Genomic DNA, 23,091 nt, shown 5'->3' on the forward strand with positions numbered 1-23,091 from the left:
CCAGGACAGGACAGAGCCTCCAGCATCCACTTAACTGTTGTGCGAAACTCATGTCCCCAGCATTTTCACCATGATCCAGGCTCTGATGGATCTCTTCAATGATGATGAAGACCTCATTTTCTATTAAGAGGCTACAAAACCAAATGGAATAGCCATATTACTCATGTTAGACAATGGAAGTTTTCCTCAAAGCTGCTTGCTTTTTTTTTTTTAAGATGTATTTTCCTTGAAAAGCCATATACAGAGAGAGGAGACAGAGAGAAAGATCTTCCATCGCTGCTTCATCCCCCAAGTGGCTGCAACAGCTGGAGCTGGGCCAATCCAAAGCCAGCAGCTAGGAGCTTCTTCCAGGTCTCCCACGCTGGTGTAGGGTGTCAAAGCTTTGAGCCATCCAAGACTGCTTTCCCAGGCCATAAGCAGGGAGCTGGGTGGGAAGTGGAGCAGCTGGGACACAAATAGGTGCCCACATACAATCCCAATGCATGTAATGCAGAACTTTAGCCACTAGGCTACTGCACTGAGCCCTTCATTTTTTTTTAACTCAGATTGTAAATGCATGAAAAATCATATGGTGATTCTTCATTTCTGTGAACATAAGGCTTTAATAAATGACTATGGACACAGTGGTTGAAAACAACCCCACATCTGTCGTTTCAGGGCACACCTGAAGTACAGGCTTGCGTATTTACATATTAAGAAGGCTGAATGTGGGCCATGAATAGAATGTTAAGTTCTTAAAACTAGCCACATGAGAGAAGGGAGCTATGTGAAGCCAAACATTCTTCTTCCTTTTCCACGCCTGCCTGTACTGCATGCAAAAACAAACAAGGAAATCTGGGATGTAGCTAGGCGTTCAGGCTGTAATGTTTATTCAACACTCTGCTGGTCTTGCTCTTGCTGTTTCAGGATGCCCTCGACCACAGCGCAAGCCGTATGCTTTCCAAGCAGGTATTCTGAGCTAGTCAAAGCCTCTTTGATCTCCACAAAGCTGACCCCAGATCACTGGGAACTGGGCGGTTCTAATGCTGGTGCCTGCAAGAATCTCCTAATCTGCCTGCATCCATCCACGGGCCTGCACAGCAATGAGGCCTTCTGGGTTTCTAGTCTACAGACTGTTCCATGGGAACTAGATGGACAGTGTTAAGGCTGGAGTAAATTTATGCACATGTACACGAAACAGAGCACTTCAACCATCTTAACTGGGCGCTGACGAAAGATGCTTAATTATTTTAAGCATCAAGAGGGATTTCATTATACCCCCAATACACGTCCCAGGCCATCAGTGTGACAAGTGTTAGGCAGTGACCCCCGGTCCAAATGATCTCTCCTGCCCACAGGATTATTTGCTTCCGGGTGTCTCTCTGGCTTATCTTGCTGCATCAGCCTGTACAGCACCCAGTGCTCTTGATTTAAATGTTCTGCTCAAAATTCACAGGTAAGACAACTCTGATTCATCCCATCCAACCCAGCCTGGACTTCTGCCCTGTATCTGTCCAGCTCCAATGAGAATGCGTACCGAGGCTGCATCCCTGTCGGTTGCTTGTTGTGCCTGAACAGGTGCCTGTTTTATGGAGGGGTGTATTTTCATTCCGTATGAGAAAATACTGTGACTTGTAGAAAGCAAAAACATTTTTCTATCAGATTTGGTATCAAACAGAGACATTTGCTTATCTTCACCTTTCTGTCTTAAAAAATCAGATTCATTTCCTATCTGGCAAACCCTCTAATTCCAGCGCTGCGGACCATGCTTTCAAAATATTTGCTGATGACAATCCTGCCATGTTCGTGGTCATACCTAACAGCTGAAGAATAAAGAACAATGCTGGTTGCTGTCAGTGGATGCCATGATTCTTAACAATTTTCAGGATGTTTTGTAAAAACAACAAAAAACACGTGAAGGAGTGGGAGCTGTGCGCAGTGGTTAAGCTTCTGCTTGAGACTCCTGCATCCCTTACTGGGATGTCCTCGCTATTCCACTTCAGACGCAGCTTCCCGCTTATGCGTACATTGAGTGGTAGCTGATGGCGTGACTAGCCGATTCCCTGCCACCCACGTGGGGAATCCCAGATGGAGTGCCAGCCTCCTGGCTGCAGTGTGTACTCGCCTCTGCTGTTCTGAGCATTTGGGGAATGAACCAGCAAACGAGAGAATTGTCTCTTTACTTCTCAGATAAATGCAAGCATTAAAAAATAAAATAAAATCTTCCAAGAAAACTCAGCATTCTGGATAAGTAGGTCAATGATGCAAATCATTGAATCAGCTGTGATCTCCACCTCATATCAAGCTGTTGCAACCCCATTTATTGGTCATGTATCTTCTGACCAAGTCATTCATCTGTTAAGTCCATTTGTTTTCCATTCTAACCATTTCCTCCAATTAGTAACCAAAGAAATTAAAAATATGAAACCAGATCACATGGAAAAGATTTAATAGCGATGCAGGGATGCCAGACTTTAGCAGTGGACTTGATCTCTAAATCAAATGTCAATGTCGTTTTCGTCTTTCATACTGCAGCAGGTGTCTCACCCAGTAAAGGCTCTTGGCCGCCGCCAGACCGCCCTGGCTGGAGTTCGTTTGCTTCAGAGGGAACCGCTGTGTAAGACGATCAGGCTGTGGAGCATCAGTGCCCAATAAGCTGCAAGTTCACACACGGAGCAGCCAATAACCGTCTTCCTTCTACAGCTTCCTGCTCCAGAGCACATAAACATTACTGGGATGCTTGGATTTGATCTTTCCCCTTCATGCTAGGATATCCAATCAACTATTGGTGGATTTTCGTTACAAGTGATTTCTTATTATCCAAAAAATATGAAGATGGCTGATTACTGACAGAACAAATGGTTCCACCCTCTGCAGCAATGGCTGTCACATGACCCAGGAGCCGTGATTTGAATCACTGAGAATCTGACAGAATGTCTCATTAAACAGTTGTAGGCCAGTAAGCCCGCACCTTGAGCAGAAACACCAATTATATACTACATGCCGTTTTACTTTACGTATCCATCAACTGCTGTTACACTTTTTCTGACTTCACTGAGGTGTAATGCACACCACTTGAATTAAGGTATAAAATATTTGCATCACTCTAAAATGTCTTTTTTTCATGTGTTTTTTAAGTGGGGCCAACACAATGGCACAACTGGCTAATCCTCTACCCACAAGCACTGGCATCCCCTATGGACTCTGGTTCATGTCCCAGCTGTTCCACTTCCCATCCAGCTCCCTGCTTCTGGCCTTGGAAAGCAGCGACGATGGCCCAAAGCTTTGGGACCCTGTGCCCACATGGGAGACCTGGAAGCTCCTGGTTCCTGATCAGCTCAGCTCAAGTTGTTACAGCCTTTTGGGAAGTGAACCAGAGGATAGAAGATCTTTCTCTGTCCCTCCTTCTCTCTGTAAATCTGCTTTTCCAATAAAAATAAATCTTTAAAATACATTTAAAAATATATTTTTAATTTTTATTTAAAAGGGCAGAGTTATGGAAAGAATCTTCCCTCTGCTGTTGGTTCACTCCCCAAATGACCGCAGCAGCTGGAGCTGAGGAACTTCTTTTGGGTCTCCCACAGGGAATCAAGAACTGCAGCCATCCCCCACTGCTTTCCTGGAATCAGAAGTGGAAAAGCCACTTCTCAAATGGGATGCTGGTGCGGGGGGAGGCTTAATGTATTATGCCATGGTGATGATCCGTTATTGTTATTTTAATTACTTTATAATCTGCTTACATTTATTATTTCTATTTATTTATTTTATTCATATGTACTCAAGGACTCAGGTGGTTCTTCGTTGCCTTTCCAGTCTTCACAGGGAGCTGGATTGGAAGTGGGCACTGGGACTGCTGCAGATTTGTTGCAATCTTCTATCTCCAAGTATCACAGATAGAGGACATGTTCCTTCACATACTGTAAATACTTGCGTCATAGCTTTTTCTTTCCCTTTAAAATGACTTCAAAATTGATAACTGTTAGACCATTACTGATTTTTTTATTTGAAAGGCAGAGACACATACAGAGAGAACTCCCATCCACTGATTCAGTTCACAAACATGGATGAAAGCTAGGGCTGGACCAGGTGGGATGCAGGAACGATGTTTGGGTCTCCAATGTGGGTGTGGCAGGATCTCAGATCCTTGAACCTCCCAGGGTGCATGACAGCAGGGAGCTGGGACTGAGAGTGGAGCTAGGGCTGGACCAGGCGCTCCAATGTGGGATATGAGCATCCCCAGCAGCAACTTAAGTGCTTCCAAAGGTTTTCTAAAAATGCTCTTTTCTTGGTTTGCCCAAATGAAAATATGTTAGATGTGGAGAATACAGCTGAAAACCTTAGTTGCATCACACTCGACTGATGGATACTCCAAGTATCTTGTTTCATCCTGCAGTACGCACAGGCTTCCATGTGAAGTTCTGAGCTGAGGGGCCCAATGACACTGTACCCTGCAGCGTGTTCCTCTGTCCCTCCCTAGGGCTTTGGCTCAACAATGCAGATGCACACACACAGATAGCCCAATAGTAGGCTGCATTTGCCAACTTCACACAGGGAGAGGGGATCTGCCCAGGGAGCCAGACAACACCTTTATTTTCTCAAACATTAAAGCACAAACAGGTGTTCCCAATGGAGGGACTGGGGAGGAAAAGCGACAATCACAACGGATAGCATCCTCACAAAAAGGGCTCAATATTGATTTCCAGGGAGCAGCAGGGCATCATCAACTCAAACTTGGTGATAACATCAGGATGAAGGACCCCAAGCTTCCCGATGCTTTGACCCTTGGCAAAAATCTCAGCACATCGCCCAGGGAAGAAGGCAGGACCTGAAAAACAGAGAGAAAAATCAGCACATCTTCTGGCAAAACTGTCAGACATTTAACCCTGAAAGTCCCCTAGACCACTTTTAAAAGGACTGCCATTCTTTAAACCGCTGGCTATGAAAACAGAGTGCTTCCTCAACTCTGTGAGAAACACAACATTAGTATTAGAAACATGATTAGAAACAAAAATAGTGGCGAATATGAAAGTAAGGCCCTGTGTCTTTTTAAAATATTTATTTAAAGGCAAAGTTACAGAGACAAAGGAAAAGCCACAGACAGAAAGGGAGAGAGAGCAAGACTAAGAGGTAGAGCTCTTATATTCACTGGCTAACTCCGCAAATGACTGCAGTGGTCAGGGCTGGGCCAGGCAGGAACCAGAAGCCAGGAACTGCATTTGGGTCTCCCAAGTGGGTGGCAGGGACCTGAGCCATCCTCCACTGCTCTCGCAAGCACATCAGTAGGACAATGAACTGGAAACAAAGCAGCACAATTTCAAGCAGTACTGTCTAATGTCACAGACAATGGCTTAACTCACTATGATGCTATCCTGGCCTCAAACCCTTTTGTCAATAATTTTATATATATACATATCCTGGCCTCAAACCCTTTTGTCAATAATTTTATATATATATATATATATATATATATTTATTTATTTATTTATTTATTTTAAAGGTTCAGTTAGAGAGACAGACAGAGAGACAAAGCCAGGAACCTGGAGCTCCATCCAGATCTATGGGGAGGCAAGGGTTCAAGTACTTAAGCCATCTTCTGTTGGCCTTCCCAGAACAACTGGGACTCAAATAAGTACTCATGGGATGCCAGAGGTGAAAGAGGTGGCTTACTCCACTGAGCCACAATACTGGCTCAATCCTGGCTATATTTTTGAGTAGGGAGGATAAAATAAAGGGGAATGATGAAATTTGGAGAACTCCTTGGGAAACTCAGCCTCCTCTTGGCACCAGTCCTAAGAAAGGCAAAGAGGAGAACAGAATGTAAAACTGATGAACTTGTACGGGAAGAACCTGTTTGGAAACAGGTTTCTCCATAGTGATACTTGCTGGTCAAGTTGAAATTCCATCTATTCACTATCCACATCACTCAGTTTCCCCTTTTTATATATAAAACGCAGGCAGAATGCCTTAGGCTGGCTATGGGGACCACAGGTCTGAAGAGAGGCCATCCATGTTACCAGAACACGACTCCGTGTCCCTGTATGAAAAGGGTGTGGAAAACCGTTCGGGAGCATCCACTGTGAAGCCACAGCAAAGACCAGTCCGAAGTAACTCGGGTTGGATCCCTGATTTACTCCACCACAGGCACAAAGTTCTCTCTGCATCTGGATGCCAATGTGCTGATCTGAACTTACCAAACTAGCAATAGTTCCTGAGGCTTAAATAAAACAAATATAGCCCTCCTCCCATATCTGCTAAATTAACCAGCTCCTTAGGAGTTTCTCAGTGCTGTATACTGACATCAGAAAAGATACTGACTCATTTCTTTCTCCAACAACTTGAAAAGGGACCAGGCCCACAGCTCCTTATTCACCAGAAATGCTTCCGGACACCGACCCAGTGGGGCAGAGCCACAGCCAAGCCTGCCACTTTAGACAGCAAACTGCTGAGTCAGCTAGGCTTCATGGTCAGCATAATTAAGGAAGACAGAATCAAGCTGGGGAGGAGGGAACCAGCAGCTGTCCCAATAGCATCACAGAGACACAGAACTACAAACAGCACATGGCTACCTGTTTATGCTTCTGCATCAAGACCTGACATTTTTAATCATTATTCTGATAGAATCCCAAAGTACTGATTAAAATATGAGGTAACACATTCTACATAGCCCTGCAGATTATCTATTAAAGCCAAAATCTCAATGAACCGTACTGAAGCGTAGTGTCTGGTTCCATGACATAATTCACACTTGGGGAGAGGTACAGGAAAGGAAATCAAATAAAATAATGAAAAAAACAAACAGGACTGATAAAGCACAACCTTAGAGAGACAGGAATACTAGTGGATCTGATAAAAATTATGAAAACAAAAACCTAAACCTGACTATTAAATGTTAAAACTATGATCCTCCCCCCAAGATAAAAATGGAAATGTTCAATCAATAAAATATGTGTGGAAGATAAGCAATATAATCAAGAAAAATGGAAATCGTGAGGGTGGGCCTGGTGCCATGGCTCAACTGGCTAATCCTTTGTCTAAAAGTGCTGGCATCCCATATAGCCGCTGGTTCGGGTCCCAGCTGCCTCATTTCCCATTCAGCTCCCTGCTTGTAGTCTCAAAAAACCGTACATGATGGCCCAGAGCCTTGGGACCCTGTAGCTATAAGGGAAATCAGGAAAAAGCTCCTGGCTTTGGATTGGCTCAGTTCAAGCTGTTACAGTGATTTGGGAAGTGAACCAGAGGAATAGCTTTCTCTCTGTCCTCTTTGTAAACCTACCTTTCCAATAAAAATAAACAAATCTTTAAAAAAAAAAAAACGAAAGAAAGAAATGTAGGGGCTAAGGATGTTTGACACTACTCAAGTCACCCACATCCCGCAATGGATTGTCTGGGTTTAACTTCCAACTCAGGCATTCCTGCTAATGCACACCCTGGGAGGTCGTGGACAGCTTAAGTACTTGGGTCCCTGCCACCTTGTGGGAGATGTAAATGAGGCTCTAGAATCCTGGATTTGGCCTGGCCCATCCCTGACTTTTGCAGGCATTCCGGATGTGAACCAGTGGATGAAAGATGGCTGTCTGTCTCTATGTCTCTGCTTTCTAAGGAAAACAGGTGGGGGAGAGGGGGCAGAAATCACAGACGTGGGAGAGGAAGGCTTCCCGACAGTCATCACTCCATCGCTACACATGGCACCTGTTCATACACCATTGTATGTGAATGCATCTACCATATCTGGAAAACACAATATCCTAGGAGAGAGAGAGAGAGACAAACACAAGGGCCGTGCATCTGCTGCTTCACTTCCTAGACAGCCACAACAGCTGGCAGCTGGGGCTGGGCCAGGTTGGATCCAGGAGACTAGACCTCAATCCTGCTGTGTCCCACATGTGTGGAAGGACCTAGGTACTGAGGTACTTGGTCACCTGCTGGCTCCCAGGTCGCATGTCAACAAAAAGATGGAATGGGAAGTGGAGCTGGCACCTGAACCCAGGCACTCTAATAGAGCGCAAACATCACAAACTGTGCCTTAATAGTCGAGCTAATGCCCACCCTGAAAACAGCCTACTTTCAAAGGCCACTGAGAAAGAAAATGTCCTAGTCCTTCCCTGAGAACCCTGTTACACTTAAGAATGCTTCTTTTTATCTAACCTCAACTCCAATTTGATTGAATTAATTTTACTGAAGCATAAGATTGAACTATTTTTCAATCTAAGCCAGCTGTGCTAATTCTAGCAATGTTAGCAAAATAAAGCCTAAGAGATAAGAACTTAGAATTTTTACTTCATAAAGTAACTTTTTGATTCAGCATTTTTTAAAGCAAATTATTGCATATGTAGGGTCTTGGAAAAGCTCACGGAAAATGCATTCTATGAAAAAAGTGATTAAAAAAATTTTTTTGCACCAAAATAAACTTATCTTTTAGTTCTGCTTTCCCACAAAATCTGGAAACATCCTGTTACTCTTTGGTACCTGTTCTATTTCTCTCCAGGAGTTTGGAGCAAACTTCACTTCTAGTTCAGTAGCTGTTAACTACCTGGTTGAACAAAAATACTTGTAACATTAAATACAAAGGTCCTCTTTTCAAAAGAATAAAAAGCAAAGAGAATGGAAATTCATACCATGTGCTGTTTAAAAATCCCAATGAGTATTTGCAATAGGATGTCAAAAGCATGCTTAGCACATGAACCCACTTGAGTCACTAAGGCACACTGCACCTGAGTGAGATGCCCTCACTGCATCGGAATGAAAACAGGCAAAGGGCCCTCTGCCTCTCATTCCATATTCATCCTTCCCTCCCCTCATTACCATGGTGTCCCAGCGTAGGGCTTCCACATAAATGAAACCTTGCTGAAAACTGCACTTTTTGATAATCTTAAACTAGTTAACTGGGCTTCCCATTTTTCATCTTTCTTTTCCTTCCAAGTAAGACTATGACATAAACACCTCTAATGATTTTCTTATTGACTATTGTGTTCAGAATGTCAAAAAAAGAAGGCAGCTCTGTCCTTCACATATCCAACTGAGAGGAATGCAAAAGGACCCACCAATCAGAAGTGCACAAGGGAACCTGCAAGATGTGCCGTCTGAGTCCATGTAAGGCACACACCTCAAGTACTACAAGAGCAGCTGGCTCTGTGGTACAGCTGATCAAGCTCTCAGTGCTGGTACCCAACATTGCAGTACTGGTTCAAGTTTTAGCTGTTCCCCTTCTGATTCACCACCCTGCCAATGAGCCTAGGAGGGTAGTACATAATGCCCAAGAATTCAGGTCACTGCCAACCATATGGGATACTCAGATGGAATTCTGAGCTCCTAACTATGGCCTGGCCCAGTCTTGATCACTGTGGTCATTTGGGGAGTGAACCAGTGAACAGGAGATCTCTGTCTCTCTCTCTCTTTCTCTGTCTTTCAAATAAATACATAAACCTAAAGACACCAAAAGAAAATATGCAATTACTAATGCACAACAGTTCCTAGTACTGTTTTTTTAAAAAGATTTAACTTTATTCATTTGAAAGAAAGAGAGAAAAAGAGAGATCTTCCATCTGCTGGCTCAATCCAAAAGGGCTGCAATGGCTGTGGCTGGGCCGGGCAGAAGCCAGGAGCTGCTTCTGTGTCTCTCAGGTGGGTGCAGGGGTCTGAGCAGTTGGGACATTTGCCACTGCTTTCCTCTGTGCATTAGGAGGGAGCTGCAGCTGGGACTCCAACACATGTCCCTATGAGATGACACTGTTGCAGGTAGCAACTTAACCCACTACTGCACAACATAAGGCCACCTAGTAATTTAAAACCTTCATGGTTCAAACCAAATTTTGCAGGCACTTGCTTCACTAGCCAAAGAGGACACACCCCGAGGCAGCAAGAAAGCCCAGGAGTTGCAGCAGAAGAGTGCCTCCCTGCAGACAAAGTAGGGTAGCACAGCTTAACACAGACAGGCGGCTGTAATCTCTAGGTGAGGTTAAATGCACCTTCGGTGGAGGAACTGAACTAAGTGTGCATCTTGGTTTGTAAAAGGTCAGATCTGGAGGGTAGCTAAAGCCTGCTTTGATCACGTCAGAGAGTAACATTTTTGGAGACACAGCAGCATGCTGTTCCAAGGAGGAGCATGTCGCCTTGTGAGGAGGATTCCTATAACCTGAATTCTGTTTGTGTATTTAAGTGCACAGTTTTTGGTTTACTGGTATATCAAGCAGAGACAACTTCCACATAAGAACTTCAATTTCCCACCCCAGCCCCAAATGCTGCACCATCGAGGCTCTCAGATCACTTTCCCTCATTCCTTACTGATTACTCTCCCCTCTCCCCGTGACCCATCACAGTAAGATGGCTTCCAGGAGAAAACAGGTTTGGAAAAAACAGTGTTCTCTGTTGAAATATATGTGGAAACTCAGACCAAAGAAAAACCAGTTAAGCACAAATAAGAATTTAATTTCCAAAACTTAGTGGGGTGTAAATAAATCTCTTAATTAAAGCTTTTGTAGCATCTCCCTGAGGTCTATAATTGTGTCTGTGCTCAAAGAGCAGGACCACTCTGAGGACTCCGGGGGTAATTCCTGGGCCCATAATCCAGCACAGCACCCAGTCGTTAGCACATTTTCTGGTTAATTGACCATCAAAGAGTTGGTGAGGTCCCTTTCTTGCTCGTTGCCAAACACCTTTCACAGTTTCTTTTTTTAGAGTAATATTATAGGCCCATAGTTTGGATAAGCAGTGCATAGAGTCATCCCTATAATTTTATGAAGCATCGGAAGCAGGTGGTAACTGAGCAGACCCCTAACCTGAAAGCACTGGGCAGTGTCATCAAGCACGAGGCTCTTTAGTTCTCACCCAGCATTCTGCCAGCGACCACCATCAGCTCACGCAGTGGGTACTTTCTGTGACCCATCTCATTGTATGTACTCACACAATTTACTTTTCCCTTCTTCACACCACTTGTACATAACATTAAGAGTTTACAACCATCATTCTAATTTTCTACAATGAAAAGGTAAGAAATAAATAGGGAATAAAGAACGCTGGAAAAGGACTTACCTCATGTGTTACAGCATTGAAAGAAAAGTATCACTTGTGAGCTTTCAGAAACAAAACACAAAACATAGAACTACCTAGGTACTGTGAGTCACTGGGGCTGAATGGAGGTATTTTAAATGTGTTCTAAACAGCTGATTATGTCATGTGGAATGCAGGGAGAAAATACTCATTTATTCTGGGCTTGGTTTGTCCCCAAAGCATTTCGTTCTACTTAGGACACACAGGAAACACTCTCCATGTTCCATTCTGGAGTAAAATTGACAGAGTGGACAATAGGGAAAGGAGTGGAGTGGGGCTGACCCCGTCTTTCCTGTGTGTCTGAGACTTCCTCCAGTGTCCTAACCGCTTCCTGAGAATGCACTAACAGTAATTGTCTACCTTGACTGCCAGCTCATCAACATCACATTCCTTTTCTAAACAATGCTGATTTAAAAGGAAGACAATGAGAGCTAGAGGGTTAATGAAACCAAGCATGCACATACCAAGCATGTGAACATGGCATCATTCTGAAAGGTATTGCTTCTCAAACTTATGATCAGCAGTTTTTTGAGGGCAACAGTGAAATTACACAAATGAAGTCATACACATTCCTGAGTAGGGAAAGCAAGCCACATAGGGAAGATATTAACTTTAAAAAGGCTTAGGAATGCAGGACAAAAAGCATCACTACCAAGACACAAACACAAAAACTTCCATTTCAGATATTACTACATACACCAGGTTGAGAGAAAATGACTCTGCAAAGATCATTTAACTTGTAAGTGGAGAGTGAATAACTTCCAACTGGTAATATAAAACACCCGTCTCCCCCCAGATGTATACAATTCTTCTCCCTGCATCTGAAGTGAAATATTTATGGTACCTCAAGTCTGTAAAGAGTGGAGACCTAATCCCTTAAATTTAATGGTCATCTTTCATCCCCTTCTAAAGATCAAAAGAAAGAAAACTCCCTCATACAACTTTACAGTGCTAATCCCAACACACCTGCAGACATCATTAACTCTTGAAGCAAAAGGCCATGAGTGCTGAGAGAACAAGCACCTACTTAACCCCACAGCACCGAACTCCGACAGGGAGCCGTGTCACAGGAACACTCCAGCCAGGCAGGGCATGGCAAACTCTGACCTGCAAATGAGGACAGAAACCACGGGACCCATTCCTCCAAACACACCAACCAGGCCTGGACAATCTAGTCTTCTAGCTACTGGAGAAATGTCTCCAATAAAGAATCTTCTCTTACAAAAATCACCATAATCTCCTAAAACTAAATATTTTGATATAATAAATTTCTCAGTCTTAATTTGCACAGAGGAATGCATTACTTTTTTTTTTTATGGCTGTCACTTTCTAGCATTTCTTATAAAAAAGGATTAGCAGGGAAAATACTAAATGACTAAACAGAAAATGTAGGACAACGTAAAACCTTTTTTTTTTTTTTAAGTATTTGTCTGTCTGTTTTGGAGTGGCAGATCAGATTTACAGAGAGAAGAGAAAGATCCTCCCCCTGCTGGCTCACTCCCCAAATGGCTACCACGGCCAGAGCTGAGCTGATCTGATCCAAAGCCAGACGCCTTTTCTGGGTCTCCCGTGGGGGTGCAGGGTCCCAAGGCTTTGAATCATCCTCCACTGCTTTCCCAGGCCATAAGCAGGTAGCAGGAAAGGAAATACAGCAGCCTGGACATGATTCAGCAATCATATGGTATCCCAGCATTTAAAAGGTGAGGATTGGGTCTGGCATGGTGGCCTAGTGGCTAAAGTCCTCGCCTTGAATGCACCAGGATCCCATATGGACGCCGGTTCTAATCCCGGCAGCTCAACTTTCCATCCAGCTCCCTGCTTGTGGCGTGGGAAAGCAATCGAAGACAGCCCAAAGCCTTGGGACCCTGCACCCAAGCCTTGGGACCATGTGTACCTGCATGGGAGACCTGGAGGAAGTTCCTGGTTCCTGGCTTCGGATAGGCGCAGCACCGGCTATTGCAGCCACTTTGCGGAGTGAATCATCAGAGGGAAGTCCTTCCTCTCTGTCTCTCCTCTCTGTATATCTGACTTTGCAATAAAAATAAAATAAATCTTAATAAATACATACATAAATGGTGAGAATTTAGCCAATGAACCATCGCACCAGGCCCTAAAATCTAGTCTTAACGTCTTATGTCTCTCTCGCACATTCAAAATGTGAAATAGGTTAGGAATGGTGAAGAGCTTACAGATGACCCAGCTAAAACTTTACTTTTAAATCAGTGTCTAATGATTTACCCCAAATTTTCACATTTCTTAACTACATACAAGGAAATCTTTAGCAAACAAATGACTCTATGTAGTCCCTCATTTAAGAAGTCTTAAAGGAAACTTTGTCAAGCAATACATGCATAAAATTGCTTCCTCCATAATCTCAAAATGATGATGATGATGATGATGATGAACACGGCACAGGATTAGCTACGGGAAGAATGCAAATGAGACTATGTCCAGGGACTTTAACTCACTCAATTGAGACTTTTGGCTAACCTGAAGTAAAAGTAACTTGAAACCTGGAATCATAATACACGTGTTTGAGCTTCAGAATTAAATTTTAGTTGACAAGGAGGGTGGGAAGGTAAAAATGAAACTCTGAAAACACACCACCTTGCTTTCAACTCCCACCTGCAGAAAAAGCTGAAAATTGTGTCAGAGCAGCCCTGGCCGGGTCCTCAGTGGGACAGCCAGGCTGCAGATGGGAGAAGCGAAACACAGGATTAGGACGCTTGCCTGGGGGAGCAACAGGATAGGCTGTAGAGTAAGCTGGAGGGGAAAGGGGGCCGCTGAAACACCCTCCCTGGGTGTGGCCCACAGGCACTTAAGGCTGACAGCAAATGTTCTAAGCTTTTGGCCAAGCTGTCCACTTTATGTGTGCAAACTTCTTCTAATTTAAAATTAAGTCAACTAGGACAAAACATGTTCCCTCTGGTCTTCCAGGAATATTTCACCCTAAAGGGCCTGGGCAGGGCAGAGGTTCTGATCCAGGGGATGACCGAGACGGTGACTCCACAAGTCTCATATCAGGGAGAGAGAGAGAGCTCGGGCTCTCTGGCCAAGGGAGCAGGGTGTCCACAGGGCACAGCCCCACGGACAGTTCTATTCCCACAGAAGAATGCAGGAGGAAAGCAGGTCACAGCAAGCAAACAGGAGTGATGGCGGCCTGGGTTTCTCACTATTAATGAAGAGCGGAACAAGCACGGACCAGGAGAACACAGGGATGAATACTGCGGTGTCTGACTGGAACTGAGGACTTCACCTTTACAGACATCGTTGGCCTTACCCATCCACAGATTCTGTATCTGTGGATCCAACCAACTGCAGACTGAAAATATGTCCTTTTTCCCCCCAAAAAAATTGCATCTGCACTGAACAAGTAGATTTTGTTGAAATCCAAGTGTTTGTGTGTGTGTGTATGTGTGTAGTGCCACATTCTTTAGCTCAGAGCTTTCAGATGGACTTGAAATAATGTCTCCCCACCCCCACAGTAATGGCTAAAACAAGACAGAAATTTCTCTTAGTCAAAGCCATTGTAAATGCTCCAGGGAAACAGAGCCTTGCCTCTGAGTGGCCATGTGCTTAGCAGACTCCACATCCTTACCTAGGGATTTATTCAATACATTTATTTTTCTATCTATCCTGCTAAGCATGCTGGGAGAAAGCTAGTTTGTCCACTTAACACATTTAGTTTATCAGAACACATATAATTTTCTAGGAATTCCCAGGCCAAAGACTCTTACCCAATATGGTACACAAATGTACCAAAGCCTGGTACTGCTAAATTACAGCAATGTGTAAAGCTTGCTGCTGAGGAAGGTGAAAACAGTCCTATATGCAGAAGATTTAAAAAAAAAATGAGTAGGAAAAATCACCATCAAAATCTTTTAGGACACAGAAGGATTCTAAGGTAAAAAATGAGCTTCTTCATCTCTGTATTTGGGCCACAACATCCTTTTCTCTGGAGGAGTAGAGGGCAATGTCCAGTTTGGAGGCTGGAAAAAAGAGAGTGCAATCTGGGAAATTAAGAAAATCTTTCCTGCAGGTGGCATTGAGGCATAACAGGTTTCAGCTGCCACTGGTGACGCCAGAATCCCATGTGCGTGCCAGCTGGAAGCCTGCAAATGCTCCTGGCAAGGCAGCAGGAGATGTCTCAAGCCCTTGGGCTCCTTGTAGCCACATGGGAGACCCGTAAGACGATCCTGGCTCTAACCATGTGCAGAGTGAATTGGCAGATGGAAGATACCTGTATAACTCCATCTTTCAAATAAATCTTAAAATCTCTTGCTCTTTTGTTTTTTTTTTGTTTTTTTTTTTTTTTGGATCAGTACATATAGTTGAATTTAAATAACCCTAAAGTATGCATTACGTTGTAGCATAAATTTTCAGTAGGAGTGAAATCCCACCTCGGGCTAAAAGGGGATATGAAAACAATTTAAATATTATAACAGTTTGGGGGTCCTCCAAAGCTGAACTTTACTCGACTGAAGTCTTGCTCCTCAGTATTTAACTATTCTCACAGGACTTTCCTGCTTCACACACAGCAGTGCAGATTAAAAATTAAAATACAGAAAACACGTGCAAGCACGGTGCTGTGGAACTGTGACAGCCGCGGCCTGCATCGTAGTACATCCATTCAGCTGTGGCTCTAACGGTGCCGTTCCACACGGGCGTCAGTCTGTGTCCCAGCTGCTCCACTTCCAATCCAGTTCCTTGCTAATGCACCAGGGAAAGCAGCAGAGGCTGGCCCAAACACCTGGGCCCCAAGAGCCACACGGGAGACTAGAAGTTTCTGGATCCTATCTGGACTGGCCATTGCAACCATTTCGGAAATGAACCAGTTGATAGCAGATTTATCTGCTTCTCTATCTAACCTTGACTTTCAAATAAATAAATAAATTTTAAATTAAAAAAAAAAAAAGACAACCAATGACTATCAAAATATTTCGTGAAGGAAGATTACCAATTGCTGGAAGCTGAAGTCACACCCGGGTGGTGGTCTGCCAAGCCCCAGGACCACGCGGCTGCCTTGCGGACACTGTTTATGTGTAATCTTGAGAACTCAGCTGTGAGGCTGAGGCTTTGAGAATAAAAATTTTTATCATTTAATCCAAAATGTATTTTTTTTTTAAAGATTTATTAATTTTTATTGGTAAGGCATATCAGATTAACAAAGAGAAGGAGAGAGAAACCCTTCCATCCACTGCTTCACTCCTCAAAAGGCTGCAGAGCCAGAGCTGAGCTGATCCTAAGCCACGAGCCAGGAGCTGCTTGAGTCCTGCCAACTGAATCCCCTGACCTATGTAACAAATGCTAAAAACAAAGCTACTATTTTAAAATATATATATAAAATAGATTCCAAAAGAAAGAAAAAAGTTTTAGTCATTGTTACTTTTACACTGAACTGCAAATAAGGTCTGTATTTATTTCTATGTATGCAGAATAGCTAATTATATAGTATTTGATAGAGACACAGTGTCTATGTGGTATTAAAACTTCGTGGAGGGACGATCAGCAATGCCCTAAAAATGTTCTTAAGGGAGAGAAAATTCAAAAACGTTGACCAGCATTGTTATCAGATGCAATGTGGAGATGAGCTGATCAAGCTCATTCGCTGTGGCATCTGGTAGATGGTATTCTAAAATTTGCCATGGGCGCTGACAAGCCAAAACACACACACACACACACACACACACACACACACACACACACACACACTGAAGTGGATGTAAATGAAGAGAACTTTGGCCTATGCACAATAAAGAGAGTGAGGCCAGGACAACCCGTGCACTCACAGAGCTGACGGGGTTAAGTGAGTCCTGGGGTGACTAACGAAGCCCTCATGAAGGCTGCACCCCATGTTTCCAATGTTCCAACTGTGTGGTCACCACCACTCACTGTTGTTCTGGATCTTTCGATTCCTCCCAAGAAGTTTATAGACAAGGCAGTATTTAAAAGTTTGTCTCAAACACAAAAAGAGGAGAGGAATACCTATTTTACTCACACAGTAATAAGGCCAGAAGTTTAAGAACTTCAGAAGCTTTTTAAAGCCGATGCCAAAAATAGGGATATGTCTTGGTTAAAGGTCACTAAATGCTAACACACAACACAGTTCTCTTGTTAATACAGTCCCATATTTGTGTAAATCAAACTGTTGAAAAGTTATTCAATTGACGTTTTCCTTGGATATTTCCAAATTTATACTACACTAAAAACCAGTGTGACGACCATGGAAACATCACAATTTCACTCATATTTTTTAGTGTCTCAAATCTTTCGCAGGTGCCCTGAAAGGGGGATAGGTCACAACCTTCAGGTCAAGCCAATGATGCTTAGCTGTCACTGTTACAACAGCAGGCACCTAGAGAACGACGCTGTGTACATATGGCATAGGATTAAATGTGCTCACTACTTTCAAGGTTATTTTCCATTTTAAAAATTAGTTCTGAGCACCATGAAAACTAAATTGTCAAAACTAAAATTTTAAAACTCCTGTCTCTCCATCATGGATATTATCTGAAGTTAAATTGACATTTTCGGTAGAATTGTAAATAATCAGAACTGAAATAGGCAGCAAAGTAAAGAGGGGGAAACCACATGCCCCAATAAACACGGCCAATGACATACAAAGCTTGCTGCATTCGACAAGAAATTATTTTCGCCACTGATTTGCCCAGCAACCACATAACTGCTCTAAGCACAAAAAATGTCAAGAATTTTCTTTGCCCAGAAGTGGTTTTTGAAAAGGATAAATGCATCTTAACATACATAATTTAGTTTGCAACAAACCACAAAGAATGAAAGAGAAGAAGGCAAAAAAAAAAAAAGAGAGAGAAGAAAAGCATGCTACAATGTACACATGCTACAATAATCTGATCAAATGCCACTGGAACATTCTGAGCTGAACCCTTCGGGAATCCTTCAAATACTTGGCAGTTGGCTAAGATGTTAAGGGTCCCCTTTCACTCAACAACCTTATTCTATCCTCAGCATTTTACCCTCTTTCACGGTTTTTAAATTGCAAAGATGCTCAGCACCTGAAAAATACGTAAGAGCATGGTTTTCTCTGCTGCCGCAGTCCTGGGCTTTCCTACGCACTTGTGCAGACACCCAACATGCCACAAGGGCTGGAGCCTGCAGAACAAGCAGCATCACGCTGCCGTGTCAACACAGCACGCTGAGATCAACACAATTACCAACCAAATGAGCCTCCGGATTTCTCCTACAACAGACAATGTTTCTCAAAAGGGAATCAAGTTCCGTTCCAATCAATCCATAACAATAAAAAGAAAAGGCAGCATAAAAGCAAAGCTGGTGTTAAAGATTAAAAAGAATGGAAAGAGGTTTATTTGCCAATGTAACTGACATGAGCAGGACTCTGTAATTGCAAAGCTACCACCGATTGTTAGATATGTTCAATATTAACTGATCCAGGCCAAACGAAGCTTCTATAATTCATAAGTCTTGGCTATTTCATAGATGTAAAAACTTGAAAACATTACAATATTCTATTACAAGACCCTACATAGATGCAAAAGGAAACACAAACCTGACCTGCAAGCAGTCACACAAAATCAAAACCCAAATAACAATTTAGTCCTACAAAACTGAATATAAATGTCTATAACCACACCACGGCTGCAGCAGCTCAGAAATGATTTTTATCATGAAACTACATATACTATGGGGCAGACCAGACCAGGCAGGGCTGCAACACCTGTGGGCTTCATGTGAGCTAGATCAGGGAAAAGCCAGGCTGGTGCAAGCATAGTTTAGAGTGGGTGAGGGTTGGTTGGGTTGTGCCGCAGCATCAGCTGGCAGAGACTGGCTCTGGGGGCTAAATCTCTCAAGTTAAACTCTTGAACCACCTGGAGAGTGCATAATTGGGGAGTGGGAGTGGCCTAAGAGGGAAATAGTGGGCACATCCCTCTTGGGGTACCACTGCCACTGAACAGCAGGACAACCAAGATTGGGGCAGGGGTGGCTAGTCAGAAAGGCATCTGTCAGTGTGTGTGTGTGGGCTGGATAATAGGGCAGGTTGGGTTGAACTAGGCTTCAATGTGCATTGACATGTGCAAGAGCTAAATGGGATGTGGGACAGACTGAACAAGTCGGTGGTACATACTGGCAAGCATGGGAACCAGGGTAGAGGGCAGGCCTGGTAGGGGTTATGTGGAGTCGCCCCAGCTACGCTGCAGCTCCCACTGGTTTGTGTGAGGGCTGAGTATGAAATGGGCAGGATTGGGCTGGACTGCAACACTCGCTGCTTCGCGTGGAAGACAGGGCTGGAAAGAGAACCGACCCAGCAACTGCCACGAACAGCATGTGCATAAGTTGATTGGGGCGACGGACGGACGGTGCCAGACCCTGTACTGGCAAGCACATACAAGAATCAGGTCTGGGATCACCTCAGATGAAGTTTCTGTGGAGAACCCTCCAACTGAACTGCTGATCTCAGAACCCCAACCATGAAGAGACTATGTCAGCCAGTGGATTCTGAAGAGAATTCATTGTGCTTGTAGCGGCGATACTGGCAGCAATTCAAAACTGTTGAACTATCAAAACTGCTTGAGCAGGACCCTCAGAGCATGCCCAACGTTGGGGACTTGGGATGGATGGGAAGCTGGATGGGGCTTCTCCTTTTGTTTCTCCTCTGACCCCAGAAACAGAAAAAAAAAAAAATTAGTGTGGAAACAATGGTCTTACCCACTTTCCTGTAACCCTTGACCCTTTGTGCCCTGATCAACTATGTAAGATTATCAAAATAAATAAATAAATATATATATATAAAAACAATGAAAGTACATATACTTACATATATTCTACACCACAATAGACATCTACTCACTCTACTTGAGTGCTTATATATGCCTAACATAATATCAGAAGTTTAGGGCCCCGGCAGCGTGGCCGAGCGGATAAAGTCCTTACCTTGAACGCACCCCAGGATCCCACATGGGCGCCGGTTCTAATCCCGGCAGCTCCACTTCCCATCCAGCTCCCTGCTTGTGGCCTAGGAAAGCAGTCAGGACGGCCCAATGCTTTGGGACCCTGCACCTGCGTGGGATACCTGGAAGAAGTTCCTGGCTCCTGGCTTCGGATAGACATAGCATCGGCCATTGCGCTCACTTGGGGAGTGAATCACTGGACGGAAGATCTTCCTCTGTCTCTCCTCCTCTCTGTATATCTGACTTTCCAATAAATAAATAAATCTTTAAAAATATATATATATGTACCTATATATATCAGAAGTTTAGAATTAACAAAAGTCTGACTTGTAAAACAGAGATCAAAACGTATTAGCCAGATCATATAGGAAAAGTTCCAAGTGGAACATCCCATAACATCTCGCATACAGTGAGTGCTGGACCACCTCCTCCCCTAGATCCTAAAATCAGTCTCTTCCTTAGCTAGCTACTGCTGCTGCATCACTCACTGCTTTGAAATACAGTATAATGCCTTCTATTTTTCTATGCTTTCTATTTTCTATGTAACTGAATCTACAAACTGCTGCCACATTAATCCCTCTACTATACAAATCCACCATCACTTGCCGGCTTTAAAAAAAAAAAAAAGACAAAGAAAGCTCAATTTATCTCTCCTAATTAGTTGAAAAATCTAGCATTTAAGAATTGGTACACTGCAGCTCCCACTGGTGTATGCGAGGGCTGAGTATGCGCTGGGCAGAACCAGATTGGAGTGCAACACCTATTGGTTCCAGTGGAAGTCGGGACTGAAAATAGAACCAATCCAGCAATTGCAACCACCAGCTGATCAGGGCGATGAACTGTGCCGGGCCCTATACTTGCTAGGACATACAAGAATCTGGTTTGAGAACACCTCAGACAAAGTTTCTTTAGAGATCTCCCCAATCAAAATGCTGGACTCAGAACCCTAACCAAGAAAAGAGAAAAGGCAGAACAGGTCAATCAACCATCTCAGCTATATCTTAGCAGCGAAATACGGGGCAAACAGAGACTGTATGATGGACTATGTCAACCAGTGGATTCTTCAAAGACCTCATAGTGCTTGGAGTGGCAAGAATGGCAGCAATTCATAACTGTTGAAATATCAAGCCACCTTAGCAAGAACCTCAGAGCATACCATACATGCGGGACCTGGGGAAGGTGGGAAATTGGGTGGACCTTCTCCCTTAATACCCCCTTTAAACATGAAGGAAACAACATGGGAGAAAAAAAATGTGTTACACAGAAAAAAAAAAAAAATGAGACCATTCCAAAAACAAAGAATCAATACAATGTCCGAGGTCCTTAAGAGTACACACCAACTGCTCCTGCGTTACATGCACAGCCCGCATGTCCCATTGTTTTCAGACCTGAGCAGGTGCTCGTTCTGGCATCCTGTGTCCACCCGCAAAGGACCAGCTCGCTGTGCAGAACATGGCATTTTTCTGCACATCCTAAGTTATACTGTCTCCTTTCGAAACCCCAAGGCACTCTTCTCAGCAGCGTGGTCTGAGATGCAGGCCGTGGAGTGTCTCCCTGACAGGTTCCTTGACAGCAGGGCCTGTGGTCTTATTTCTTTTAATCTTTTTGAAGTCGGCCTCATGATTGGGAACTCAGATTGTTCTAAAACACGAATATCTAAGGGACACATTGAGGCAGGAGGTCACAGCACTGAGATGTTAGTTTATATTGATGTTATTCATGCAAATACGGAGGAGGGCATTATGCTGGAATTGATCAGTTCAGTACTTTGTAACCTTTCAAGTAGGCAAGAAACCAGACCTCACTTACATGGCACAGCCTGCTTCTAGAAACCCAATCAACACATTGATAAGGTAAGATTTCTGAGAAAAGAATTTGCGTAAAAGAACAAATGCTTCACATTAGCTTACACATTTCCACTAACTTAGATGACCAGGTCTCAACCCAGAGCTCTAGAATGGTAACCCAGAGTACAAGTGCAAAAAGGCACAAGGAAGACAGACAAGGTGGTAATGGGAGAGGACCCTTGCTTCCAAGGCTGACACGACTTAACTCAGTTAATATGCCTCACTTTAGCTTCCCACTGGATAAGTGCTACGGTCCACTGGGTTATTCCTAATGAGAAAGAGTGAAAGATACCAATTATCTATATTATTTTTTTAAAGTTTTATTTATTCCTTATTGCAATGTCAGATATAGAGAGGAAGAGAGACAGATCTTCTATCTGCTGATTCACTCCCCAAGCAGCTGCAATGGCTGGATCTAAGGTGATCCAAAGCCAGGAGCCAGGAGCCTCCTATGGGCTTCCCACACAGGTGCAAGGTCCCAAGGTTTGGGCTGTCCTTGACCGCTTTCCAGGCCACAAGCAGGGAGCTGGATGGGAAAGCAGGCCCACCTGGATCAGAACTGGTGCCTATATGGGATCCTGGTGTGTTCTACAGCGCCAGGCCATCCCAATTTTATAAAAAAAAAAAAAAAAAATTTAATCCCATACACCTGCATACAAGAAAAGACTCATATTCCAGGGTTATTTTCAAAGTTTCAGAATAATAATGAAAACAGTAATGAAAACAAACCTTCAACGAGAAAATCTGGAAGGATGAAGAAAAGTAAATAGAAGCAGAGGCAGAAAAACACCCTTTCCCATGAAGCATCACTGCTCTGCGAATCACTGACCTAACACTTCAAATCCAAATAGAGTTGTAAAAAAAGCACCGCAGTAAACAGTAAGAAAAAGACCAGTACATTTTTCTCCAAGTTGTGTCTGGGTCTCTTGTCTAACAAAATTAATGTAAAATTCAAGCAGCGGGGATATGAATAGCAAAAATCTGTACAACTTTTGACAGTGAGAAACCAGTAAATCAGGAGTACAGACATCCTTCTGGTAGTTGACCTAACCTCCTGTGGGGATTTTACTGCACACGGGCTTTTCTCCAGGAGCACCCACCCTTGCGTCATGACCTTTCAAGGTCCCTTCTTGGACAGGTGACTTTGGAAAGCAAACCATCACTTTAGTTCTTCTTAGCTTCCTGCTCAGATCTGGATTCACCACACCATGGTGTTGGTGGCTTGAAGGTAACTAGTTATCGTAGCTCATTTGGACCATATCGTGCAGCAACTGTGA

At 43.5% G+C, this 23,091-nt stretch overlaps 1 protein-coding gene across 1 annotated transcript in view; it reads right to left on the reverse strand.

Moving 5' to 3' along the window:
• Window positions 1-4,503: 4,503 nt before the first annotated feature.
• Window positions 4,504-23,091, reverse strand: part of FARSB (phenylalanyl-tRNA synthetase subunit beta) — a 58,332-nt gene continuing 39,744 nt past the window's right edge. Inside the window, exon 17 of the mRNA XM_040982801.1 lies at window positions 4,504-4,804. Within this exon, the coding sequence (XP_040838735.1) occupies window positions 4,653-4,804 (152 nt within the window). The 3' untranslated portion in view covers window positions 4,504-4,652. The remainder of the gene's footprint in view (window positions 4,805-23,091) is intronic.

The sequence above is a fragment of the Ochotona curzoniae genome, unplaced genomic scaffold (assembly GCF_017591425.1).
Source record: "Ochotona curzoniae isolate NIBS_2020 unplaced genomic scaffold, NIBS_Ocur_1.0 contig_3643, whole genome shotgun sequence".
Classification (NCBI taxonomy): Eukaryota; Metazoa; Chordata; class Mammalia; order Lagomorpha; family Ochotonidae; genus Ochotona; species Ochotona curzoniae.